Source organism: Vicugna pacos, chromosome 25 (assembly GCF_048564905.1).
Source record: "Vicugna pacos chromosome 25, VicPac4, whole genome shotgun sequence".
NCBI classification, from domain to species: domain Eukaryota; kingdom Metazoa; phylum Chordata; class Mammalia; order Artiodactyla; family Camelidae; genus Vicugna; species Vicugna pacos.
In genome coordinates, this window is record NC_133011.1 from 19,434,467 (window position 1) to 19,459,310 (window position 24,844).

Below are 24,844 nucleotides of genomic sequence, written 5' to 3' on the forward strand. Positions count from 1 at the left end.
CATATGATATTACTCACAAGTAGAATATAAAGTATGATACAAATGAACTTATTTACAAAGCAGAAACAGACTCAAAGACAAAACAAATTTATGGTTACCAAAGGGCAAAGGGGGTGGGGGAAGGATAAATTAGGAGTTTGGAATTTAACAGATATGAACTACTACATATAAAATAAACAACAAAGTCCTACAGTATAGCACAGGGAGATATATTCAATATCCTGTAATAAACCATAGTGGGAAATAATATGAAATATATATATATATATATATACACACACATATGTATGTGTATATAACTAAATCACTTTGCTGTATACCAGAAACTAACACAACATTGTAAATCAACAGTAACTCAAGAAAATTTTTGTTTTAGAGTTGTCATTGCTTTTTATGAACAAAATTTTCTCCATAATTTTAATACATGATATTGAATAGGTAGTGAAAATACTAGTAAGATAATAGTAAACTTCTCTTTAAGCTGTCAAATAACAATCAAAATCAGTTTTCAATACAAAAACAAAGTATAAATGACCTATTAATGTTTATATTAACTGCTAAATTCTGTAGATTCTTCATGTTCCCCAGTATTTCCATGCATCCTAGAATAGCAGGTATAATTTTCTATCACATTTCACAGGATGCAAAAAATAAATACATAAATAAATATATAGGATATATTCAAATAATTAATTTTTCTATTATTTTTCTCATTACTATAATTTTTGTTATACTGAAACATTGTGATACATAAATGAAATCATCAGAATATTTCACTTTTCACGATCTGAATAAATCTTGCCCCAATTAATTTTTAGTAGATGAAGAAAAGCAATCACATTTTTTAAAAACTCAGTGCAAACCCTACTATTTCAAAATATTCTCTTCTAGATTCTGTCATTAGTGCCAGTTGTGCTACAGAGAAGTAAAGAATTTGCTACCTATATGTCATATTTTTTACAGCTATTTTATTCTGCTTGCCAATAACTTTACCATGTAACAGCAGTTTTCACTACATAGTCCTATGCAATCCATTAAATTTTTAAAGTTGAAAACTTGGCATTGGAAATTATGTCATCTTTAAAACAGAATGTCAGGTTCATTCATGCTGTGGAAAACTATTATAATTCAATTTCTGTAAACTATGTCAGCCTTGCAAATAATCACTCACCTGTTACATCCTCCCAAGCACTGGAGACTGGTTTTAGAACCTTAACATTCCCTGTGCTTCTGAAGCAGCAGGAGTAGAATAAATTTGCTGGAATATACCATTTCCATCACTTTCTGCTTCCTTCCAACTTAACCAAGAAGTTAGTTAAAACAGGACAAGTGAAAAGGAAAACCTCTAACTGAGTATCTAAGCACTTTCCCACTTTGTGATTGGCCAAACCATTTACTTGGTAGTGGTCCTATTATTTTTGCTAAAAATATATTTTACAGCAAAATGAGTCAGGTTAAAAATATCTGACTTAACAATATGCTGTCTGTGTGGATTTTCTTTTTATTACTCTTCAAATCCAGAGGCAAGCCAACAGTCACAAACTGGCATAAAATATCAACTTGGCAAAATTGCTGCTTCCTGTACACCTGTCAGGAAGGCAATATTTTTTTAAATGATTGGTCCTTTAGAAATATAACATCATCATGCTAATATAAAAACACACCATAGGACAATAACCATCTTTGATAATTATAGTAACATAATTGCTGCCTCGAGACAAAAAGAAAATAAAAAGAAATAATAGTGAAGCAACTTGAAGCAGATATCACAGCAGGTAACAGGCAATGGTGTCTCTCAGAGCAAAGCATGTCATACTACTTTCATTCTTCAAAAAAATTCTCATGCTCAATTGAAGTATTGGAGCAAGAAATAGAAAAACCATGTTCAAATGTTTAAATCTGAGGAAAATAATTTGTGAAGTAAAAATTGCAACAACAAAAGAAAGGAACAATTTTGATGAATCAAACAATAGCATAGTTTTCAAATTGTATAGAATTTTAAGTATCTGCTTCAACTTTCACAATTTAAATATAATAAAATGGAGACACAGGAGGAAGTAAAACCTGTGAGAAAAATCATGGTTGGAAAAAAATGGTTTTTTTTTAATTATCTGAAAATAATTCAATAGAGGTAGTAGGAAGTTAGAGAGTTTTTGGAGGCAACTTGAAACATGTCTTGAACACTATTATTGTTTCATACGTCCAAGAAAAATATAAGTTCATGAAGATAGGGGTTAAGAATGAATTGTGATAGCACACCTTGAAGCAGTGGAAATACGTAAGAGTAATAGATATAACAGAATTGTATGCTATAGGCTGTCTTAATGTTTCTTTTTGATAAAAGTAAGAAAACTGAAATGATGTGTCCCTAAATTTTCAGAAATAATAAGTAATGCTTTAAGAGACATGTCAAATTGTAAAACAGATAAAAAGATAAGCAAAAGAAAATTAAAGCATTAATAAAGTGCAGGTTAAGTGGCATAATATTAAATCAAATGGCAAATTAAAGAACATCATAGGAAAACTAAGACTCAATTAAAACAAAAGATTAGAGGAGGAAGAGAAAAAAGATAAATATGAATGCATTGATTATTTAATTAATAAAAATAATATACAAAATAATATTTTAAATGTCAGAAAATGGTAAGTCAGTTAATATTATGTTGTATTTTAGTATAATTTAAAGCAACCAGTATTTATTAAGTCTCTACCTCTAGAGCATTGTGCAGATTCCTTGGAGATATAAGATTGCTAAGTACTCAGCTGTTAACCTCTCATATTTCTCTGTAACATGAGGAAGATATAATATGCATAAATTACTGGATATAAGGCAGATTGTGCTAAGAATTAGAATTCTGATATGAATGAAATCTAAGGTTGATGTCAGATAGGAAGAGTTTAATTTCAACTAGAGGGCATCCAGAGAAATGTATCTGAGGAGGATAGAATTTCAACAAGGTGAAGATGTTTGGTGTATATTTTAAAGTAGGGAATGGGTTTGTTTTGTTTAAAAAAAATTATAATTCACTCCAGGAATAGCACAAATAGAATAAGAAAGCAAAATAAATATCCACACACAAAAACTCTCAAGACAAACATATATATGGTAGACGAAGAATACTAAATTCTGTTACAGTGTTTAGTATAAATTGATTAAATTCTATTCTATTAAGAACCACTGGTTCCTCCATAGGATTCACAGGCTTCTGAACCACTAAGAAGTCTATGATCATATATGGAAGCCATTTCCTCTGGAAACAATGATCAGCCTCAACAGGTTATTATCAGATTTAGACTTGTTTTAACAACGATGTCAGGAAGTCAAACAGAAGACAGAAATCATCAATGGTCAAAGAAGTATGGTGATCATTTTAATTAGAATTTCCAGATTAGTATATTTGGAAATGTCCAACAGAGGACAAGTTTACTTGGAGAAATTTGGCCAGCAGCAACCAACTGAAGAATTATAGAAAATAACATTAGCATCAGAGCTACTGTGTATGCTGGATATTTGGGGCCAGCTTGATAAAAGATTGGGCTGGTTAGGGGAGTAAAACAGAATTTCCCTGTATTAAAAAGTAATTAATGGTCTAAAATCTGTTATACATGTAAAATCACAAAAACATAATGTCTTGTCATGTAGTCAGATTTAAGTATATTTCACAGTGAAAGCCAAAGAAATGCATTGTTTAAAGTTTACTTTATGGAGGCAAAAGATATGTTTACTAGCAACATCATTTGGTGATTTGTTGGGTGGACTGCTTTGCACACAAAGCTCTGCTTGGTGATGGGGGCTGATTAAGGGAGAGGAAGATAAACAGATGGTGCCTCCTTGGGTCTGGAGTGCCACCCTTTCCCATGGCCCCTGTTTTCAAAACACCAGCACAGGGCTCAAATCATGAATCTGCTATGAAACTTTCCTTTTCTTTCTCAAGCTAGCTCATCAGTCTGTCCTGTGACTCCCAGTGCTGTGATCTCTCTTTTTAATTGTGTTTATTAAAGTATATTAAAACTATTTGTTTATTTCTTTCCTAGTAGAATGAATTATGAATTCTTTGATGGCATAGAGAGACCGTTATTCAACTCTTTCTGATTTTCAAACCCACCATTCTAAACTTAGAGTTAAGTAGACTTAGAAAACAGGAGCTCAACAAAAGCTTATTGAAGTGAAAATGTCCCCCCCCCCAAAAATGCCCACGGGGCTTAAAACTTACATTTTCATATTTCAGATAACATCCTAAAAATACTTTCAAAACCAATAAAAAGTAGGAATTAAAAATAGTAGAAATTGGAGATTTCCAATAATATTATAATATATAAGATAGAAAAATTAATAACATCCTAAATAAGAATTACTCAACCAATGAAACTGTATTAAAATTGATCTTACTCAGCTTTACCTAAATTTTAAAAAATGTTTATATACTGAGTGAGATAGATATACATAATAAATGAAAAAGCCTTATTATACATCACGTATCAAGCAATGCAATATGTTTTGAAATTACAAATAACAAAAAGTATGTAAGTATAAAATAAATTCTCATATGTACTGGCTAAATGAGGGAGGAGATTCAGAACCAAAAATTAAAATATTAGAAAATAATCTTTTGACATAGTGAGATTAATAATACTTTCTCAATGGAGTATTTGGAAAAAATGTTTTACATGCCATAGTAAGACATAAAGAAAAGTTGAAACAGTGAAATGTCTCTTCCTAAAAGTTCAGAAAACAGAAAATCAAATAAAAAAGGAAGTAGTAAAACTAAAAGTATACTAAAATTGGGGAAAAACATACTATTTATATTCACATTTCATTCCTAGAAAAATAACAGAATAGTTAAACTATGGGTTCAACCCAAAATAAAAGAAAATGGTTTAAAAAATAAAATCAGGAATATAAATAATAAAATGACGATAACTTATGTGAACATTATCAAATCATTTGGAGAAATATAACAGAAATGAAGAAAAAAACCATGTAATAGCAAAACTGAGGCAAAATATGATTAGAAAAAACACAGAGTATGCAAGAAAAGAATTTAAAGAAATAGCTTTTCATACTCCCACTTTCTAAGAACAAAAAGGTGTTTATTAATGAATCCAGAGATAAAATGAACCAAATACTGGCAAATAGAAGACAATCGCAGATAAATGGAAGTCCTGACTAAGGTTAAGCAAGGTTTATCCCAAGATTGCAAGTCTGGTCACCATCCAAGGGAAATGATTAATATACCTCATCATTTTAACAGAGAAAACTAGTAAAAAGTATATAATTAGATACATAAAGTCCAGAAAATAATCCATAAAGTTTAATATTTATTCTTTAATTAAAACTTTTAAAAGGTACAAAGACCATTTTTAAACTTTTTCATAGCAAAGAATATACATTTAAGCAATTCCAATATAGCATTGATTTACAAACCCAATTATTTGAGTTTAGGGTGTGATTACTTACTTTATCAAGGAGCCTGCTGATTTACAGAAAAGAGCATCTACTCCCAGGCTTATCTTAAATAGCATGTTACCGTAATATATAACAAAAGGTAATTTAAAACTTGAATTATCTCATTAAATGTTTAAGAAGTGCATCTTCTTTTATGTTAATATGTTATTGAATAAATTGAATTAAATATGCTTTGGCATTTTCAAGTAAATATTACAGTAGTCATTGTTGTAATAGTCATTATTTGTGGCAATGTTTACTTCATAAAGCAGTTTCTCATGCGGATCTATTTGTAATCATGATAATGTTAAATTTATAGAGGATATAAAAGAGAGGAGGAATCTGAGCCTAAAGGAAAGATGGCACTTAAGGTCATCTGGCCAGTATGTAGCTAGTATTAGAATCCATGTTCTATCAGATTAGAGATTGAGAATAATCGTAATAAATGTTCCAAAATTAATTGACTCTCTGATGTACTGAATATTATTTGAAAATACATGCTGAAGGGGCCTCACAATGAAAAATTATTTCTGGTAGCAGTGGTAATTTATCAGGGCTCAGTCATTCTTTGGGTTCTTATTGTGATGCTAATGGAAGTAGTGATATTTTGAGCTAAGAGACTTGAGTACAGACCATTCAAGAAAAGCAGTTGGGTTATAAATTCAAAATGAAAGTAGCAAAGGTGACTCATATTTTTATGCACTGAATACAGATATAATATTTTAATATATACTCTTATTTCCTAGAAAACATTGGGTATCCAAATAAGTGTGGCCACCATTAACGGAGTTAGAAATATTTGAAGTGTTTAACATCTGAAAGATCAGGGCAATAGAGATTGATTTTTCTGAGTACAGGTTGGACCTAAACTACATTAATGAATTCAATTAACCATAATCCAATTCAAGTCTTCAAATATGTATTGAGTGCCTATTCTGTTTATAAGGTACTTTTAAAGCATGGAGATCCCATGCTGGGGATTTAAGATTTTTGACATATTCCTTTTTACTTGGTAAGAGTCATGAGTTAAGGAAACATGTTTCATTTCTTTTATACTTCTAAGAAATTAATTCACAGAAAGATTTCCAGGAAGTCTGGGCTACTGAAACTAAAGAATATAAGTAAATATGAAATGAGACTTTATACACACGCTATTTTATTTTATTTTATTTTATTTTATTTTTCCTTTAAAAAGGAAAAAAAATACAGTTTCAGGCAGCAGTAAATATAATTCCTATAATAGTATCATAGCACCTAATCTTTCCCCACAAAATATATATATGGATATATGTATTTTTTTTGTTCTAACAGCAAACTATAACTTAATAAAGGATTCAACAAAAGCATGTCCAAACACTAAGATGAGGCCTGTCCCTCTGACAACATAACGAGTCTGATCTTTGTGAATTGTTACCCCTGACTTCCTCTGTTTCCATTGTCTTCCCTTCATCTTGCAACATGTAAAATAAATTGCTCTGCTCAGAAATACTCACTCCAGAAAAGAAATAACCTTACACATTAGAAAGAATTCAAAATTCATCTCAATCTCTGGAATTTTTGGTCTCCCCTCAAAGTCAATGAAATCCCATTTGGTGTGAAGAAAAGAACAAAGGTTTTGAGTTGCGCAGGCATGGTTTGAACTCAATTTTCTCCACTTGCTAGCTACTTTCCTCTTTCTAAGTTGCTTCCTCAGATTTAAAAAGGAGCTAAGTCTGTCACTCAAGGTTGAGGTGCTTGCATGAGAGACACTCACAGTCTACAGCAGACAATGAAAAGATGTCTTTTCCTGTCCTGAAGATGAGAAAAGAAATGAGGAGTCAGAAGTAGAAATGCTTAATAACTTATCTGACTGAGGGAAGTGTACTTTAGAGAAGAAAAGAACTATTATAAAAATTGAAATAACAATATAGGAGGCAAAATTCATAAATTATGAATATTTGTGCTTAATATATAATTCATAAGAATGCATATACTTCTTATTTAAAATTGTGTTTATTCACTATCAATAAAATTTTATTGACTGCTTTTAATATGGGGTTTAAGAAATACTTGAAATATTTGTAACACAATTGCTTCTTTTATCAAAACACCCTTCTCAGAACTTGCTGAATAGGCAAAGATCACTTGTTTCAAACCCTGACCCAGTCTAATTTTATCCATTTTCATAGTTTTCATGAAATCTGGCTGTACAACTTCTAGGTGGTTTCTCTGAGATTCTCTTGTGTACTAACAATAATCAAGCCAGCCCGAGAGCCTATCCACTGCATTTTATGCAAGGAGTCTGTGTATATGACCCTATCCTTATATGTAAATTTTCAGTAATAATCTGAGAGAGAAAAAGAGTTGGAACTTGAGAATTAAAAACCAAATGAATGGAAAGGCCGTGCAGGTTTGTTTGTTTGCATAATATAGTTTTGAGAAATGTAAAGTGAACCCATTCTTCTTTGTTAAAATGAAGAAAGGAAGGATATTAGACAATTGGTTTTGAGATGTTGATGGAACCAAGTCAACACATCCTGCAAATTTTCTCTCATGTATTAGTTTGGGATTTCAATAAATGGCGCTAATGGAGAATGCATTGTGGAGAGTGTTGAAAATTCACCATGATGTACATAGAAATACCTTCCTTCAGTTGTACCAAATTGAGTAAAACAACTCATGTTACACAAAGCTCTTTTATCTCAAGCTTCTAAATTTTTTTTGCTGAAGTAATTAGAGCAGAGAAGATAGCAGTTTACATAAACAATGGAAACATTTGGTTTTGATCTTAAAGCTTAGAAGTAGGAAAAAACCATTAATATTTGTGTATTAATAGAAATATTAAATCTGGTTTCATACACATTAAATCATTAGATCACAAAGAAGTGAGCTTTATGGAATGTGGAAAGGGATAGGGTGATGGCAATTTGAAGTAGGATGTTGGTTCAAATGTTAAAATAACATGAATCATCAAAGTAATTAATGTAAGGGGAATGAGGAAAATGTAAATTACAAGATAAAAATTTGATGAGTGTCTTAATCTTGTAAAGATACATCATTTTACTTACCTCCTGTGCAGCAAAATTGGCATTAATCCAATGCTAGCATTTCATCAAGTATTCAGCATTTCAGTATAATCATTCATAGATCCTTCTATTGCTCTTTTAATCACATTAAAAAACAATACAAAAGAAAACATAATCTACTTACTGAAACACTGTTTCCCTAACACAATCTCCAAAAAAGACAAAAATACGAAGTTAAAAACTATGACAAAATCTGTTATATTTATATTTAGTTATTTCTTTTACTCTTTGCATGTGTTGACCTTGATAAGTTAGCTCAAGGTTTATTTCATGTGAATCACTAAATGAAGGAGCAAAGATTTGAATTTAAATTTGAAAGTATTTAACAAGCCAGTGAGGAGTTCTGAGGCAGAAACTAACACGGAAAAAAGAATGGGTAAGAAGCACAATTTGCTGATTATAAACTATTATATAACTGTACAAACACTGTTATAGAAATACATGTGGGATCTTCATTAATACTGGATAAACTACTTTATATCAGTTGGCTGTAGACATGGGAGTCAATAAACATTTTAATTGAAAATTAAGGGCAAATTACATGAGATTAGATCACAAAATGATGCATTTCATTAGAAAGTTTCAAACAATATCTGTAGGACATTAATACTTACCTGTGATAGGTTAAAGATTTAATATAGAGAATCTGTAAATAAACTATACTGATATTTCATGATAAAAGAATCACACTGAGAGAGCTAAACAATTGCATGATTTTCTTTGGTTTTATGTTCACAGAAATCCTCCTTCAAAATGAAGTCTATCTTCTCTTACAGTAGTGACTAGATTTTCGTCTTTATATTTTCAAAGTTTAGGTAAGGGCATGACACACACTTTCCCTCAAATAAATGATTGATGGCTGAAGGAATGTGTGGATGACTCTCAGAACTGAAATGTAAGCCACTGTTTTTTTCTTCTGTGGAAACGAAATCTACCGACCACTGTATGTTTCATAACTCCTAACCTAAACTTGTCAATATCATAGTAGTCAATTCAAAATAATACTGTTCTAATAAAAGGTGTAATAAACCAAACTTGACTTAACAAATAGAAAATGATAGAAACAATTAAATATTTACATGAAATAGCACAAGATGTAACCTAATATGTCTAACATCTTTCTATTTATTTTGAGGCCTTTGAGAATATTGCTTTTGAAAGAATTTTATAATTAGAACGTAGTCTTTCTAAGATGGTGAGATTGCAATAATCTATGCAATGAAGTGAGCTTCAAAATATTGAAAAATGGCTGATTGCTAAGGACTTAAACATTGATAATATTTAAAAATTAAGTTCAAAATGTCATTTCTGATTTTCATCTATTAATATATTAATGAACACTGCCAAGCTAACACAGATATTAAAGATTTCCTAGCACTTTGCTAGAAAATTGATTTTAAGGGTTTCTGTTTGACATCCTTTAAAAAGATTTAACAGATAAAAGGGCACTCAAGTACTAGTAAAATTTATAGATGAAAGATTTTTTTTTAAAGCCGTGAAAAGAGCATTGAACATGAACTCAATACAGGTAATCATGCGCCTGTCAGCATTTCCATTGCAAACTTCATTTGGTAGAGTTTATGATCTCCATCATCTTATAAACTATTAAGCTAGAAGTTGGCACACAAATTAACAGCCTGGATGCAAATTTGTTTACACAAAATATTTGAATCAGTTCAGCTGTTTTGATTTAGGCATCAGCCGAAAAATCTTAACTCAGAGTTTCTCCATATATGTGAACACTGAGTAAATATTTTTTCTAGACTACATAGTTCAGTCAGTTAGAGCACAGAGCCAAGAAATTCAAGGTACTGCATTTCATCTCCAGGAGATTCAGTTGTATTTATTCTGCCTGTTCTCCTAACTTTGATCCGTTATCTCGCAAACGCAGCTTTTAGCAACACAGAGCTCAGTATTAGAACATACAGATAGATCAGCATGAATTCATTATCAACACTTGGGGGAAATTCAAACTACAAACCTCCAATAACAGGTTCAGAAAAGTCATATCTGCATATAAATATACAGTTTCAACATTGAAAACAAAACCATTCCTAAAAATTACAAATTACCTGAAGTTAAAGTCTTTTAACAGTATGTTATTTTGCTTTCATAGAATAATAACAAAGTAGACTTATTTTCACTTCTCTATATTAAAATTCTCATAACTAAATACAGCTTAAAATTGTATTTTATTGACTCAGTTGATCAGCCCCAGATATTATAAAAGAAAATGAAATTAAAAACATTTTTTCTTCATGTTTTTCACATCAGACAACCCTCATTGTGTAAACAAACAAGGAAACAAAAAAATATGTCCCCGTAGAAAACTAAAATAGATATTTGAGAAATTAGAATAACATCAAACAATAAAACACAGCTTATAAGTTTATTAAGTAGCTGTGAATAAATAAACAAGTGGCTAATGGGAATATGAACAAGCTCAACAAAAAGGCATTTTAATTATCAATCCTTTTCCCTCTTCCCTCACCAAGATTATGAAAATAAAATATCACGTCAACTTGTGATTTAAAATTTCAATAAACTAAAATAAATTAGTACAATTATAGGATCAATTTTAAAATGGAGAACTTGGCTAACATTTAGTCAGTTTTCAACATTAAATGAAATTGTGGAATGTATAATTGTAGGAAATAGACTCTGAGATGTATTAGAGGTATACATTTATCCCTGACTTTTGGCAACCTTGGAGAGATCTACATCTAGCTGTTATAAGAGGCAAGACTATTTAAAATAAGCCATCCCATAACAAAATGTCCCATGTAATAAGCATATTCTATAACTAATACATATGATCATTATTAGAATATTTGAGATTTAACATTGAAAATAAGAGTTAAGATAGCTCTAAAAATATACCCACAAAAAAGTTTTAATAATGCAAATAGAAAAGGCAGGTTCATTTTTGGGAATCTAAAGTCAGAAAAGATGAAAGTACAATAGTACTTCTGGTTGCATATGAAAATACATTTTATCATATTAAAAAGAAAATGAAATGCTAATTTTGAAGACTTAAATATAATTTAATGCATCTTTTTTTTCTTTTGTAGACAATGATATATGGGGACAATGCCCCCATTTAATTTTTAGTTAATCTTTAGATTGCATGTTAAGTTTCTTATTTACCAATATTACTATAATCTTTAGATTGCATGTTAAGTTTCTTATTTACCAATATTACTACACTCATGCATCTATGTCTTCAGAAAGTATTGTTTTGAGTCTGGTCAGGATCTGTGGATAAGGACCGTTGTTTCTATTCTCAAGGAGCTTTACTCCCATAAACCAGTTAGGATTAAATAGAGGCTCATAATGCAGTACCCAAGAGAAACATGCACTGAGCAGAGAATTGAAAGACTATTTTGCACTCTCTTACTTGGCAAGTCTCTTCATCTCTCTGAACCACCTCTTCTTTAAGTGAAGATGCACAGCTACATCTGTACTTTTAACTAAGGTGGAAAGAAGTATGGGAGGAAGTAGACCAAGTGGAAGAAGCTGAAATATGAATGCTTTTTAAAAAGCAACTTCCCTTGCCCCCACAAATAAATCTAATGTACATTCTGTGACTACTAGACACTAGACAAATATGTTATAAGGGCTTTCCTATTCTTAAAATTCTGTAGAAGCAAATGGAAGATTAAAGTACCAAATGGAACAAATTTATTTGCCAAGGTTTATAATACAACTGGTAAATGATTTTTATACCAGCGTGTTATTTCATATGTGAAGTTCATAAATTCATCTGCAGTCATAAATTTTAAATTTTCCTCAGGAACAGTGGTTTAGAATCTAAGGGTTATAAGTTTTGATTCTGTTGTTTTGCCCTTATTGCACTAAATAGTTTTATATCTTATAGAGACATATTTAACTTATGTATTATTGCGCATTTACTTCACTTACTATTGCTCATATAACTGGAAAATATTGTTCATATCTATCTTACAGAATCATTAAGAGAATAAAGTTCGGCAAGTTAAGTAAAAGATGTTGAAAATTATAAAGCTGAGAAGTTATGTATTATTGTAGCCATAAGGTATCTATATACACACACATATATACTGCACAAGAATATTAATTTTAGGCTCTCTTTTAAATACATTCTCAAGATCTCAGTTTTTCTCTTAAAAATGAAGAGTTTTAATTAGTAGCTTAGTCATTTATAGTTTTAGCTTTTGATGAGTCTATGAACTAATGAATCTATTATCATTTCAGATTTCACCCAAATACAAGCTAACCATATGATCCTGGAAAGTCACTGCACCTCTCTGGCCCCAGGAAATGTGGATAATTTATAAATGGAGATAAGAATCTGTACATAAGAGATAACAGCTATCTCACAAGATGCTTGTTAGAATTCAAAGCAAGAAAATGAGAGAGAGAACCATTGTCTGAGATAACACACTCTGTACAGAACTCCCCACTGCTCATATTTTATACAGTAAATGCACATGCCTATTTTGGTACCACTTCCCCAAATATAATAATGTCTTATATCCTGTCTATATACGAAGCACCTCTGAGCAGTCTGGAGTCAGCCTTGCATAATGGACTTCTATGATGGAAAACTATAGCATAACTGTTGCTTTTTCAATGTTATTTAAGATTTTAAAAATCCACTTTGCAGAGTCTATTTCCATTTATAAATTTCCTTTTAAAGTGATATCCAACCATATTTTTTAAAATGTCATAGTTAAAAAGAAAACCTCACTATTGCTTTAAACTATATAGTCACAAATATTCCTCTAAAATTTGCTAACATAAATCAAAGGAAGGAAGGACTTTATAATCTTGAGCATTACAAACTCAGCTTTGAAGAGAATCACTCATTATATTTTATGTATTTCAATCACTTTCTAAACTTTTAAACACTTCAAGTTTAGCAGCATTCATTATTTTGGAAATTTTACTCCCATATCTTGACAAGACTTTAAAAATACTTCACACATCATTAAAATTGAAGATAACCCCTTAACATTATTGATTATTCTTACATGATTCATATTTATAACATGTGCTATTACTTTTATGGTAGAGTTATCCATGAGACCATCATCTTATATAGATCATGTGAGAGATATGTGCAGATGTAAATGCAGATGAGAGAATGCATACATCATATGTTAATATGGCCCAAACATATTATAAACATGAAGAAAATAAATTAGGAACAGATTTGTTTAAATCTAAAAGCTTTCAAATAAGAAATTGTGTCCAGATTGAGAGAAGAAATAGGAGTCTGATTTTTAAGTACTAGCCCTCAAAGTTCTTTATAAGACATTAAAAAACAGTCAATATACTGGTTTTATTTGTATAGGCTTATGGCATCAAGAAATAGACTTTATTGAAGATATGATTAGTTAGTTGATGTACGTATTGTAATAGTCTTAGATACATGTTCAATCCATAACTGTTTTTTGTCTTTTACCAAATAAGTAGTTAACATTAACAAAAATTACCACAAAACATATAATCACTAATATTCTTACATAGTACTAATTGATACGTGGTACTTAGATATTAACTTTTGTGACTGTTTTCATTGGTGCTATCTGAGCAAACTCTGTGGTCAAATTGATAAGGTATAGTAAAAAGTGAGTTGAACATGAACTTGAATGCCCAGTGGTATAGTCTCAGTTCTGGAGATAACTACATTTGTAACTTAGTGAGAAATCACTTATCCTTTCTAGGCATGTGCATTTACTGTATAAAATATCATCAGCCAACTAGCTGGTATTTAAGAATTTTTCCAGCCCTAAAAATACCCTGGATTTGTGACAAAAGAGTTAACAGATTCATGTAAGTACATTAATCAATCAATATGAAAATAAATCAATATTGGGTTGCAATGGATGATATTAGCCCAGGAGTAGGGGGTAACATTTTTAAGCTATGGATCTGCCCATGATTCATAGAGCCAACAGCTGAAGCAACTGTGTAAAGGTGATAAGCTGAGATTTCAGACTGTTTCTCCAATGTATAATAGCCTGGGAACTTAGCCAAAGTGAGATAATAGCTAGTGAGAAGATGCTACATTTTTTACTGACTGCTGTGGACAAGTTAAGGCTGGTGGTGTTAGGGATGAAGTGTGTAGGAGTTCATACTGGCTTTGTGCATGGAAGTATATTTTAATAATACTGATGATAGCTACTAGTTTCAGGCACTGTATATGTTAAATGTATAATCTTCCTAATGAAATTCTAATTTCCCTTCTAATAGCTAATGAAACTGAAGCTTAGGAAAATGGAATAGCTAGTACAAAGATGGTTCCTGGCAGAATCATTATTTGACTTCAGGTCTTGTGGCTCCAGAGTCCTTGCCCTTTCTACTTTACTGTAGTGGTTCTCAAATTTTAAAGCACATCAGAATTACCCGGATGACTTTTTAAACACACCAGTGTTGGTGCCCAACTACCAGGGCATCTGTTTCAACAGGCCTGTGGTGGGGACCTGAGGATTCATATTTCTAACAAGTTTCCAGAGGATGCTGTTGCTACTTGTTTATGTTCACTTTGAAATCACTGCAGTGCAAACATTTGTGAGTCAATAGAATAATATTTTGATATCTAATGCCACATGATTACCACTGATATCTTATTATCCAGTTACAAGGTATATGATGCATATTCTAATCTTGTAAATGTTGACTTTCTGGAAATTTCAAATTGAGTTGTGGGCAATGGACCATGATTATATAGAAGGTATTAATCCTTAGGAATCCTCAGCCAGCATCAAGCAGTAGCTTAGCAAAGGCATGATGACATGAAATGCATTTGATGCCTGCAAGACTGGAGGCTTGAGAGAAAGAAAGATGACCATCAGCACAAGAATCTGAGACAAGAATACTGGAAAATATTCAACAGATTGATTTTTCTCAGTGACGTTCATGTAAAACTGCTATTCTTGATGAGAAGGAGAGCCTCACAAAGGGTCTAATTCCGAGAAAACCTTGTAGATGTGGAGATTGATCTTCCTGGAAAGTACCATGAGTTACCCTACCTGTTCCCTCTGAGAGAGAAAAGATGAATTGGTAATGACAATGTCTGTTCTATCATCCTTACCAGAGCTCATGCGAAATCCAAATCAGAACTGCCAGTTTATCCCTAAACTACACACTTCTTTGGATTATGAGTATGGGGAACAGACGAAAGAGACAGAAAGAGAAGCTATGTATTAATGTTACGATAAAATGGCCTTTAAGTTTTATTGGTATCTTGGGAATTTTTCCCTAATCTTTTCATTTGCAGTCATTTTATTTTTAATCTCTCAAACATGGGAATTCAGAGTAAAGGGTGACATATTTTCTCAGTCATGTTGCCTAAACTAACAGGTTCCTCACCAGACATGTTGCTTGGTTCTTCAAAGTTATTTTGCAATCTGGACAAAATATTGAAAGTATTTAACATCCCAAAGCTCTTTCTGGAGACCCTGATGTTTAGAAGAAAGTCACATCGTGGGACACGAGGAGTATTTTTGTGGCTGTAAAGAAGTGAAGTTTAATTGCTTTCACTTACTCATATTTGAGATTAGACAAGCATTTTAGCTTTAGAGTTTTTTTTTTCCACATGAGTACAAACACATTATTAATTGCTCTAACTCCCTAATTTTTTTTATTAGATCTCACTCATGATAGAGTTTTACTGTATTTAGAATCCTGTATAGATGCCATTTGCTACTGTTTTAATATTTCACTCTCTGTAGACACCAAGTTGTGTGTTCAGGGAAAAGACGTGTACCCAACATCCATTTAACTACCCTGCAAATTGTAATGCGAATTAAAATCATGAACATTTATAACAACTACTGCAACTAAACCTAGGCTCCTAGAGTACTTAATCATTGAGTAATTCTACCCCTTTTCTCTTTGAAGGATCTCAAAGGAGCTGGCATCATGTTTTCAAAAACCTGAAACCTGCTCCTTAATTCTGCTCACACACTCTTCCTACAGGAGCTTGATGTAGCCCCTATGTCGCCCCCCTTCCCCAACCCCCTCAACGATCAGAAGATTGGGGAAAATACAGTGCTGCAAAATGACACTTCCCAGTGATTTCAAGAAGAAAACTATCCAGGGGAACTTCAGTTCAGAATTCTGGGAGCTGTTCAAGCCTTTACAGGGCAATAAATTGGGTTGGCTTAGCAACTCAGTGGTGCAAATCCTCCCCAAAGGCTCCGTGTTCAAGAAGGGAATCTGCCTGCTGTCTGAGTCTATCTTTTTTAATTTGGTCTTCCTGCTTCATTATTATTCTGCATTGCACTGCAATCCCCCTGCGTGTCCCGCTTTCAGCCCCCAGCTGGCCTCTCTAGGGAGGCTGGGAGAGGACCACACGGCAACCGGGAGGACCTGGTACTGTTTCATTTCTTCTGCCCTTTCCCCTAGGGTCCAACAAAGCCCTTGTGGCGATTCAACCCTGGGACTGCCCCTCCCACCCCCAGCTTGCTTTCCTTCCAGCGACACAGCTGGGCTGGGGATGAGGGGGATGGTAGCAGAGCAGCAATCCCCATTACTTGCTCCCCAATGAGTTTTCGAAAGCCCCAGGAGCCTGTTAGAGAAGTTGTTTCAGTGAGGGCAGTGCTGAGGTCAGCTTAGGGAAAGGGAGCTTTCTCGGAGCCTCCACCTGATCGCGCAACATCGGTGGCCACAGCACCACCGACCATCTAGAGTCCCGGGAACAGAAACGTACTGTTTGTAACCGCCACCAGTTTCCGCCTCGGACACACACCCACATCCTCTCTCAAGGACTCCAAAGGCTCCTGGGTTTCCATCCATGTGGACCTCCTTCTCCCAGCAACACACACATACACACACACACACACACACACACACACGCGCGCGCGCGCACGCACGCACTCCCTCACTCTCGAGTCAAAGGCCAAGACCAGTGCTCAGTTTCAACCCCAGGTGGTCCATGAAAATTTCAGGGAGTCCGACTTCCTAGAAGCATAAAGTAGTCCCAGAGGAAACAGATGGGAGGGATACCTGTCCATACTGTAGCAGGACAGGGACCCCCAACTCAGACATGAAGGTTCTCTCTCAGCATCTGTCTCAGTCTTGCTAACCTCAGGGGAAGGGTTTTGATGGTGGCGGTGGCAGTGGGTGGCTTTGTGTTTGCTGTTGTTACTGTTTTGTAAAGACATTAACCCAACCTACCAACCTTTGAAAAACTCCTTCAAGACAGGACAGAAAATTTCCTAACGTTGCTGTCAGATCAGACTGTCGGCTTCAGGTTGGGGAGTGAGGGTTATCAGTCAAGTGGACAAGCACGGGGCTGAAACCTCCGGCGCGGCCACCTTGGGGTGAGTGAAATGGAGCTAATGAACGTTGTTGGCAGCATTCCCGCCTCATGGACACCGAGTAATTAACCGCGGGAGAGGGTGCGAGCTCCGCTCTTCTAGAAGAGCTCTGTGGCAAGAGTAATACCCAGAGCACAAGGAAACGTAGATCCTTCTCGAAGTCCGGGGTCCTACGAGAAGCCCTGAAAGCAGCTCTGGCACAGGGTGGGAGAGGCTGCCCACAGGCTCCCTCAAGCTGTGCCCCGAGGTCGGTGCCTTCTGTACCTTCCCTGCACGATTTGTGCACTCCCCCGGGAGCTCCGGAGAAGGAGCGTGGGAAAGCACCCCGCGGGTGTCTGTTTACGTGGGCGGGACATTTAAGCACGACTTGGAGATTCACAGTTTCTATCTGATTGAAACCTAAAACAGACGCTGCAGCTGCAGGCTGCGTTTCAGAAACCTCAGCTTGCTTTTGTGTGTGTGTGTGTGTGTGTTTCAGCCTGAAATAGGTATGCGTCAAGTCTAAGCATCCCCTGCCCTGCCTCTCCCCACTCCCCAGTTTGGTGCCCTCTATGGCCTTTTATTTCGGATGGTGACAGTGGAGATAAAATGCCCAGATAGGGCTGCGTCTCTTTTCAACCCCACTGGAGTTGTTCAGGCCTACTACTGAAAGCCACTTTGTCTTCTACTCTGAGGCGTTTCCTCCCATTGAGCCTTTTTGTCATTGCTGTCGCAGGCAGAGGTGAAATGGTGGAGGGATGAAAAATGTGGACAGAAGGTGGAATTCTCGGGCCGGAGCTGTTCACCTGGAAAAGCGCGGTACCTCCAACTTCCTGAACCCCAGCACTAGTCTGGATTAGGACCTGCAGAGCCCTTAGAAGGACTCCCCATCCTGAGCTTCCCCGTGGGCCTGAAAGACCGGAAGAAAAACAGTGTGGAAGACAAAAGAGGTCATAGACATTGGGGGAAACGATATTGGAGCCATTGCAGCAATTTCAGTTTTAGGAAAAGTCTTGAGACTCAGGTGAAATTAAAACAAAATAAAGAGAAAGGGAAAGAGAAGAAGAAACAACTATCAACGTTGGCACCACTGGTCGACCAGGAGCAGGTCGATAGCAAAGCGCCTCTGTAAGTTTGTGTCTCAGAATTTGAGGACAGCGCTCCAAGTTGTAAAATATAGGAGATGCCTTTCAAGTGGCAGATAAGTGGCAATGAAGAACCTTATTTACCATTAAAAAAATTTTAGTGGTCTGTAGAAAATTGATTTTGGACGGGATCAAAGCAGAGTGTGAAATACGCTTTCTTCCCAATGTCCCCGAAACTGGAATGTACTCAGTGGACTGATTATCTCTGTCCGAAGTACAGGAGAGGAATCCCATTTCTAGTGCCATTCAAAGCAAACCAACATGCCATTCTTTTCTATAGACGCGTCTTATCGAGAAAATACGGTAGGTGCGGGCAGCAGGGCTGTAATTGCAGGCGGCGCGGCTCGTGTTTGTCAGGCTGGCGTGCTCTCCCTGCTTCGGAGACTCCCTCTCTCCATCTGCCCCCCGAATGTGTTTTGACTCAACAGGTATCACATGAAAACTCCCACTTAACCCTCGGTCATCTTCTAGCAGGGCCACCTCAACGTTTTTCTTGCCACGAGCTGTTGCTGGCTCCCTGCGCCTCCCCCACGCGGAACGCGCGTCTAGCAGACAGCCCCAGGGCCATCCATTAACCACCGACTCCCGGTGGTAGGCGAACTTAGCACAAAAGTGAGGCTCCTCACATGTCGAGCCGGCGACGAAAACCCCTTGTAAGCAACTACTCGGCAGTGTAGTTACGCCGTTTAGGACAAGCGTTTGGCTTAGAGCTGCGCTAAGACTCTAAGGGGAGAAATCAAGCTTTAAGGAGCAGGTTGGGATTACAAGGCAGTTGCTGCCACAGAGATCAGGGACGACTTCTTGGCATTTAGGGATATAAATTAAAATTCGAGACATGCCACCCATCACTGGTCCTATTAGAGGAAGAGGTAACCTCTCCAGCTCCCTCCACCCAAAACATGAATTATCATTTCCACTGAATGCAAATGGGCTCCCTTCTGTGGGGGGACAGCCAGCTGCAAGCTGGACAATAAACTGTTTCATAGAGACGCAGCCCGATTGCGGTTCAGAGGCACTTCTTTACAAAGGAAGAAGCGTCCAGTTTGTGTTGACAGCGGTGGCGCGCCTGGGCCAAACTCGCTCCCCCTCCACCCGCCAACGCACACACACCGCCCACCCCCGACACACAGACACCCGGGGTTTGAAACTAGCTCCACTGGAAACGACATCCGTCGCGTCGATGTGAGCTGCCATGAGTATGGGGAGGTGATTGTTCAAAAATGATGGCATGAGTCATAAACACCGCCTGAGTATTCTTTGCAGCAATTAATGGGCAGCAGGGTGCAGGAGAAGTTGTAGAACAGAGCTGGGGATCTATTTTCTCCCCGAGGACAGCTCTCCTTCCAATGATCCTGACTGTCCCTTGCCTTCCTGCTTAGGAATAAATTTTATATCCCACCCATTCCCCTCCCCTCCTTGTCTGTGCATGTGACACTCACTCTCTGCCTGTCTGAACGCCGAGACTTGCTGGGGATTTTCTTTTTGGTCGTCAGCTAATGACTTTCCTCCTACCTTCATTCATCCCCAAAGGTGGCTCTTTACACTTCGTGGCATCTCAGACCTTTCAAAAGCCCCCATTTAAACCCAAACCTCTACCACAGGACCTAGGGAAGCTCCCCTATCATTTATCAACACACAAGAGGCTACGTAGAAATAATTCATATATGCATGCACACATTCATGTTGGGGGGAGGGAGATGCTTGGAAGACCTCTGTGCTCTAAAGCATTCAAAATAAGCACATTCTTAACATGCCGGTAACTTTCCTACCTGAAAGGGTTAAAAAGCATTTAAACAAGCGTCTTTTATATAAATATTCCAGCCAAAGCATCTAACCTCACTGGTTTGACTAGAAATCAAGGTAATCCTCACCACCAAGAAAGTCTTGCAGAGGAATTCTGCCTGGATATCCGCTAGTTAGAGGCTATAGGAACCAACTCACGTATTCGGTTGAGCATACTGCAAGAATATTTATTGAGCACAAGCTCAATCACTGCATTGAACGCCAAATCTGGCAAGCAAAATGCATTTCCTATCTGAGGGGGGAAAAGGAGCTGTGAATCAACTCCTTCTTCAGTATTATCAAGATTATTTTTTTCGGTGCAAATTGCAAAGTAAGCGACCTCTCTCCAGCGACAAGTCAGCTCACCTCCATCCAAAGCAGAGGGGACCCCCGAAAGCAAACCTACCTTTCACACAAGACACCGTCAATAAAAAGACGAGGTTCCAAAATGTAAATCCACTTTTAATCCCCATTTTCTTCATCAGGATGAAGTCTAGGCGGCCACATTTAGCGCATTTTCTCGTGCCAGGCTTCGGGGGTTTGGATTCCTTTGCTCGGCTTTCCCCTTTGCGGATCCCTTTCATATTATTCGCGAGCTCCTAATTCCTGCTCCTCAGCTCGGCGCAGTGGAGTTGTTGCTGTTGTTGGTGCGCGGTCACAGCTCGGAGTGAATGGTGTTTCTGGGATACCACAGCAACCTTGACGAGGACTCAACCATCTCTCTCCAACGGGGGCACAAAGTCTCCGCTACTCTGGATTCTGTCTTTTCTTGCGCGTTTTTCCCTCCACCAAAATCTACCCCAATTCTAGCTCGTTATAGCAACCACCAGAAACCACTAGTGAGCGTCTTAGAGCCCGGCTCCTCTCTTAGACAAACTCCCCACAATATTTGAAATTAAGGGGCTTGATTTTTTTTCCCCCGAATAGATCAATTCTGCCTGTAAAAGAAGCCCAAGAAATATTATATTAGTGAGCTCTCCTTTGCAGCCTGTGAGTATAGAAGCACGTTAAAGGAGTATTTTAATCGGAGAATCTGTGTTGCTTTTGGGGAAACCGTGATGATAATGAATCGGACTCCATCGATGCCCACGTCGTTATAATAAGACATGTGTTACTACTGTAGTTGCAGTGTATTTCAGGGAGGCGTCTCACATTTACCATCCTGTGATTTAATCGAAAAAAGGGAGATCACAGGGAAAAATTTATTTGCACACGTGTATTTACATATTCAAGTGCCTACATGTAAATGCATAACCAGTTTTCTTTTAATTCATTAGGTAAACCGATTTCATCCGTGACCAGGGCGGAGGTGAGATGGGGAGGGAGTCAGTCATCTCCCCAAAGAGTTCGCCCTTTCATCCTCCCTACCCCATTTTCAGTTGATGTGTGCCGCAGTTAAACTACTTTATCTGTGGTACTTATCTGGAACAGACCCATTTGGCTTAATTCTGAATCGTTCCCAAATATTTAAATGGGAGGTTTCTTTCAAAACGGGTAACATATATATCTATACATCTGGACCTGGCAACGCCACACACCACTCAAGGGTTAATGTCGTACAAGAAAAGAGTTCTCGCGCCATCTACTGGCCATTGCTAAGCCTCCCGCTTCTCTTTCACATCTATAAGGTATCCTACTTCCCTCATCCCAAGGTGTAGGGGAGCTTCGTCCGGAGACCAGCGTGTTTTGATTTCCTAATCTTTTTTTGGCTGGACTTGGCTCAGATCTTACAACTCACAAGTTCCTTAGACTAGGTGCCAGATTGGAGATCTAACCTTTTCGGGAATCTGATACCATCTCAGGAAGGGGAGGGCTGCAGCACTGGTCCTGGAATAGATCTTTGCAAAGGCTTCTGTCTCCATTTGCATGCTGAATGCTATCAGGGGGATTAGTATTTATCTACAGGGTTTGGTTCAGAGGACTGCCCAATTTGAGTCTGCAGCTCTCCAGATTGCCCACAAACGATGGCTCCCTTCTTGTACACCACACGATTACCCTGATCACCTTTTGTCTCTGGGCTCAACATGGAGCTGCCCGCTCAGGAGAGCAAGGCTATTGCATCTGGAGGGAATTCTGCTCTGGAAAGTGAGCACAGTGTGAGCGTCTATAGGCGTGTATGGTGTGTGGGCTCAATCTGCAGGCATAGGAAGGATTCTGAGATCTCCGGGTACGTGGCATTTTGTGTGGGTCTGTGATTCTCCCAGGGAGAGAGTGTGTGTGTGTGTGTGTATACACGCAGTATAGTGAAGGGTAAGTCTGTGTTTATGGAAATGATGGAGAGTATGATTTTCTATGCATGGGTGTTTTCCCAAGTGTGTTTGTGCAGTATATATGCGTGTGTATGAGAGAGAGAGAAAGAGAGAGAGAGAGAGAGAGAGAGAGAGGGAGAGAGAGAGAGAGATTTCTCTCCTGGGTAGGGAGCATTAGCAAGAGGCAAAAGCTGCAGACGCCCAGCTGACCTCATTAAATTCGGAGAGGTACTTTCACATGAGATATGGCAGAATGCTGTTTGTTCTTGCCAGTGCTTTCTTTTATTGTCTGTGTATGCAGATTCCAAGGGAGTGGGCGACAAGGTTGGGACTAGACCGAGATTGGGAGGATCAACACTGAAAACGTCATTAGCCTGCTCAGCCACCTTGGTGGCAGCTCTGGCAGTGATTTCAGTCAAGATGTCAGGGTGTGTTGCTGCTGCTGCTGCCTTTTCTTGATCAGACACGGAGTTAGATGCAAACAGGTCCTTGGACTTAATGAGGACACTCAACAAAGTCCTCCTTACCAAGTGTACAGAAGTTAGTCACCTCAACTGATTTTACTTTTCATTAAAAAAAACACAAAAATATTGGGTATATGTAATCTATTTGAACACGTGGATATTTATCCCAGCAGGAGGACTTTACATCCCAAAACTTTATTTCTCATAAGTGAGAAATATTTTGGTAATTATTGTGCAGAAATAAACTTTGACTATGGGACCATCATGACTACTACTAAGATACCAATTTCTAATATTTATTGTCAGACATACTAATCCTATAATCCAATTCTCTCTCCCTAAATGAATCCTGCCTATCATTTCAATGTGAAGTTGTTAAAAGATTTATCTGGTAGCTCATAATACATTTAACAATACTACAGTTTCTACTTTCTACAGCTCATAGTAAATCACAAGCTATTTTTTTTACTTGCATCTTCCAGCTTCTGAGACAGGATGGAAAAATCATATTTCACAGATGGGAAAAGTTAAGGCTTTGGGGAAATGAAGTGCTTTATCCAAGGTCATCATCAAAAGCACTGACATTTAGTCCAATACATTTAGTGCTGGGTCACACTCTTGTCTTTCATGCTAAACAGCCTGCTCTTCAAGGGAGCATTTCCAAAGGTATTCCAGAAACATAACATTATCAGCCAAAATCCTGAATGAGAAATTCCTCAATTTCTCTTGAAAGAAAAATAGTGTCTAAATTTGGGTGGGAGAAATCATTTATCTCAGCTGATCTGTAGGAAAGCAGCACAGTTGTACATAGATTAATTTAAGACTGTTAGAAAAAAAAAGACTGTTAGAAAAAGAAGATTAAAAAAAAGTGAACATAATAGCAAACATTGAGTGCTTACTATATGTCTGATATTGTATTATATTTACATGATATATCATATTCAATCTGTTTACAACTTGCTGAGACAAGTACTACAATTAGCCTCATTTTATAGGTGAACAAATTGATACAGAAGGAAGCTAACTATCTGCCTTGCCTGAGGGAATATACTTAAGAGGAAATAGGAATCTATGGGGTCTAATTTTGGGGTCAGTATGCTTGCCCACTGTACTGTCCTATGCTAGCTCTCAAAGATGCTTGTTTTAAAATAGTCTAGTAACAGAGAAATGATTTTTATAGTAAACGCACCTGAATAACTTTAGATAAGCAAAGATATAAAAAAATTTACAGGTGATCAAATTTTATATATATATACACACACACAGACACACACATATGTGTGTTACATATATGTGCTACACACACAAAGAAAAACTTTTTTTCTTTTTAAACTTGTCAGTTACTAAAATTCCCCCTTCTTTCTTTCTTTCTTTCTTTCTTTCTTTCTTTCTTTCTTTCTTTCTTT

At 36.5% G+C, this 24,844-nt stretch overlaps 1 protein-coding gene across 3 annotated transcripts in view; it reads right to left on the reverse strand.

Moving 5' to 3' along the window:
• Nucleotides 1–21,621, reverse strand: part of CSMD3 (CUB and Sushi multiple domains 3) — a 1,005,695-nt gene extending 984,074 nt beyond the window's left edge. For 2 of the 3 annotated variants that reach the window (XM_072949624.1, XM_072949623.1), the window contains exon 1: nt 21,132–21,311. In XM_072949624.1, the coding sequence (XP_072805725.1) occupies nt 21,132–21,309 (178 nt within the window). In that variant the 5' untranslated portion in view covers nt 21,310–21,311. Of the gene's footprint in view, nt 1–21,131 lie in introns of all 3 variants that reach the window. The other variant, XM_031691263.2, reaches the window with a different exon arrangement.
• Between the last annotated feature and the right edge of the window lie 3,223 nt (nt 21,622–24,844).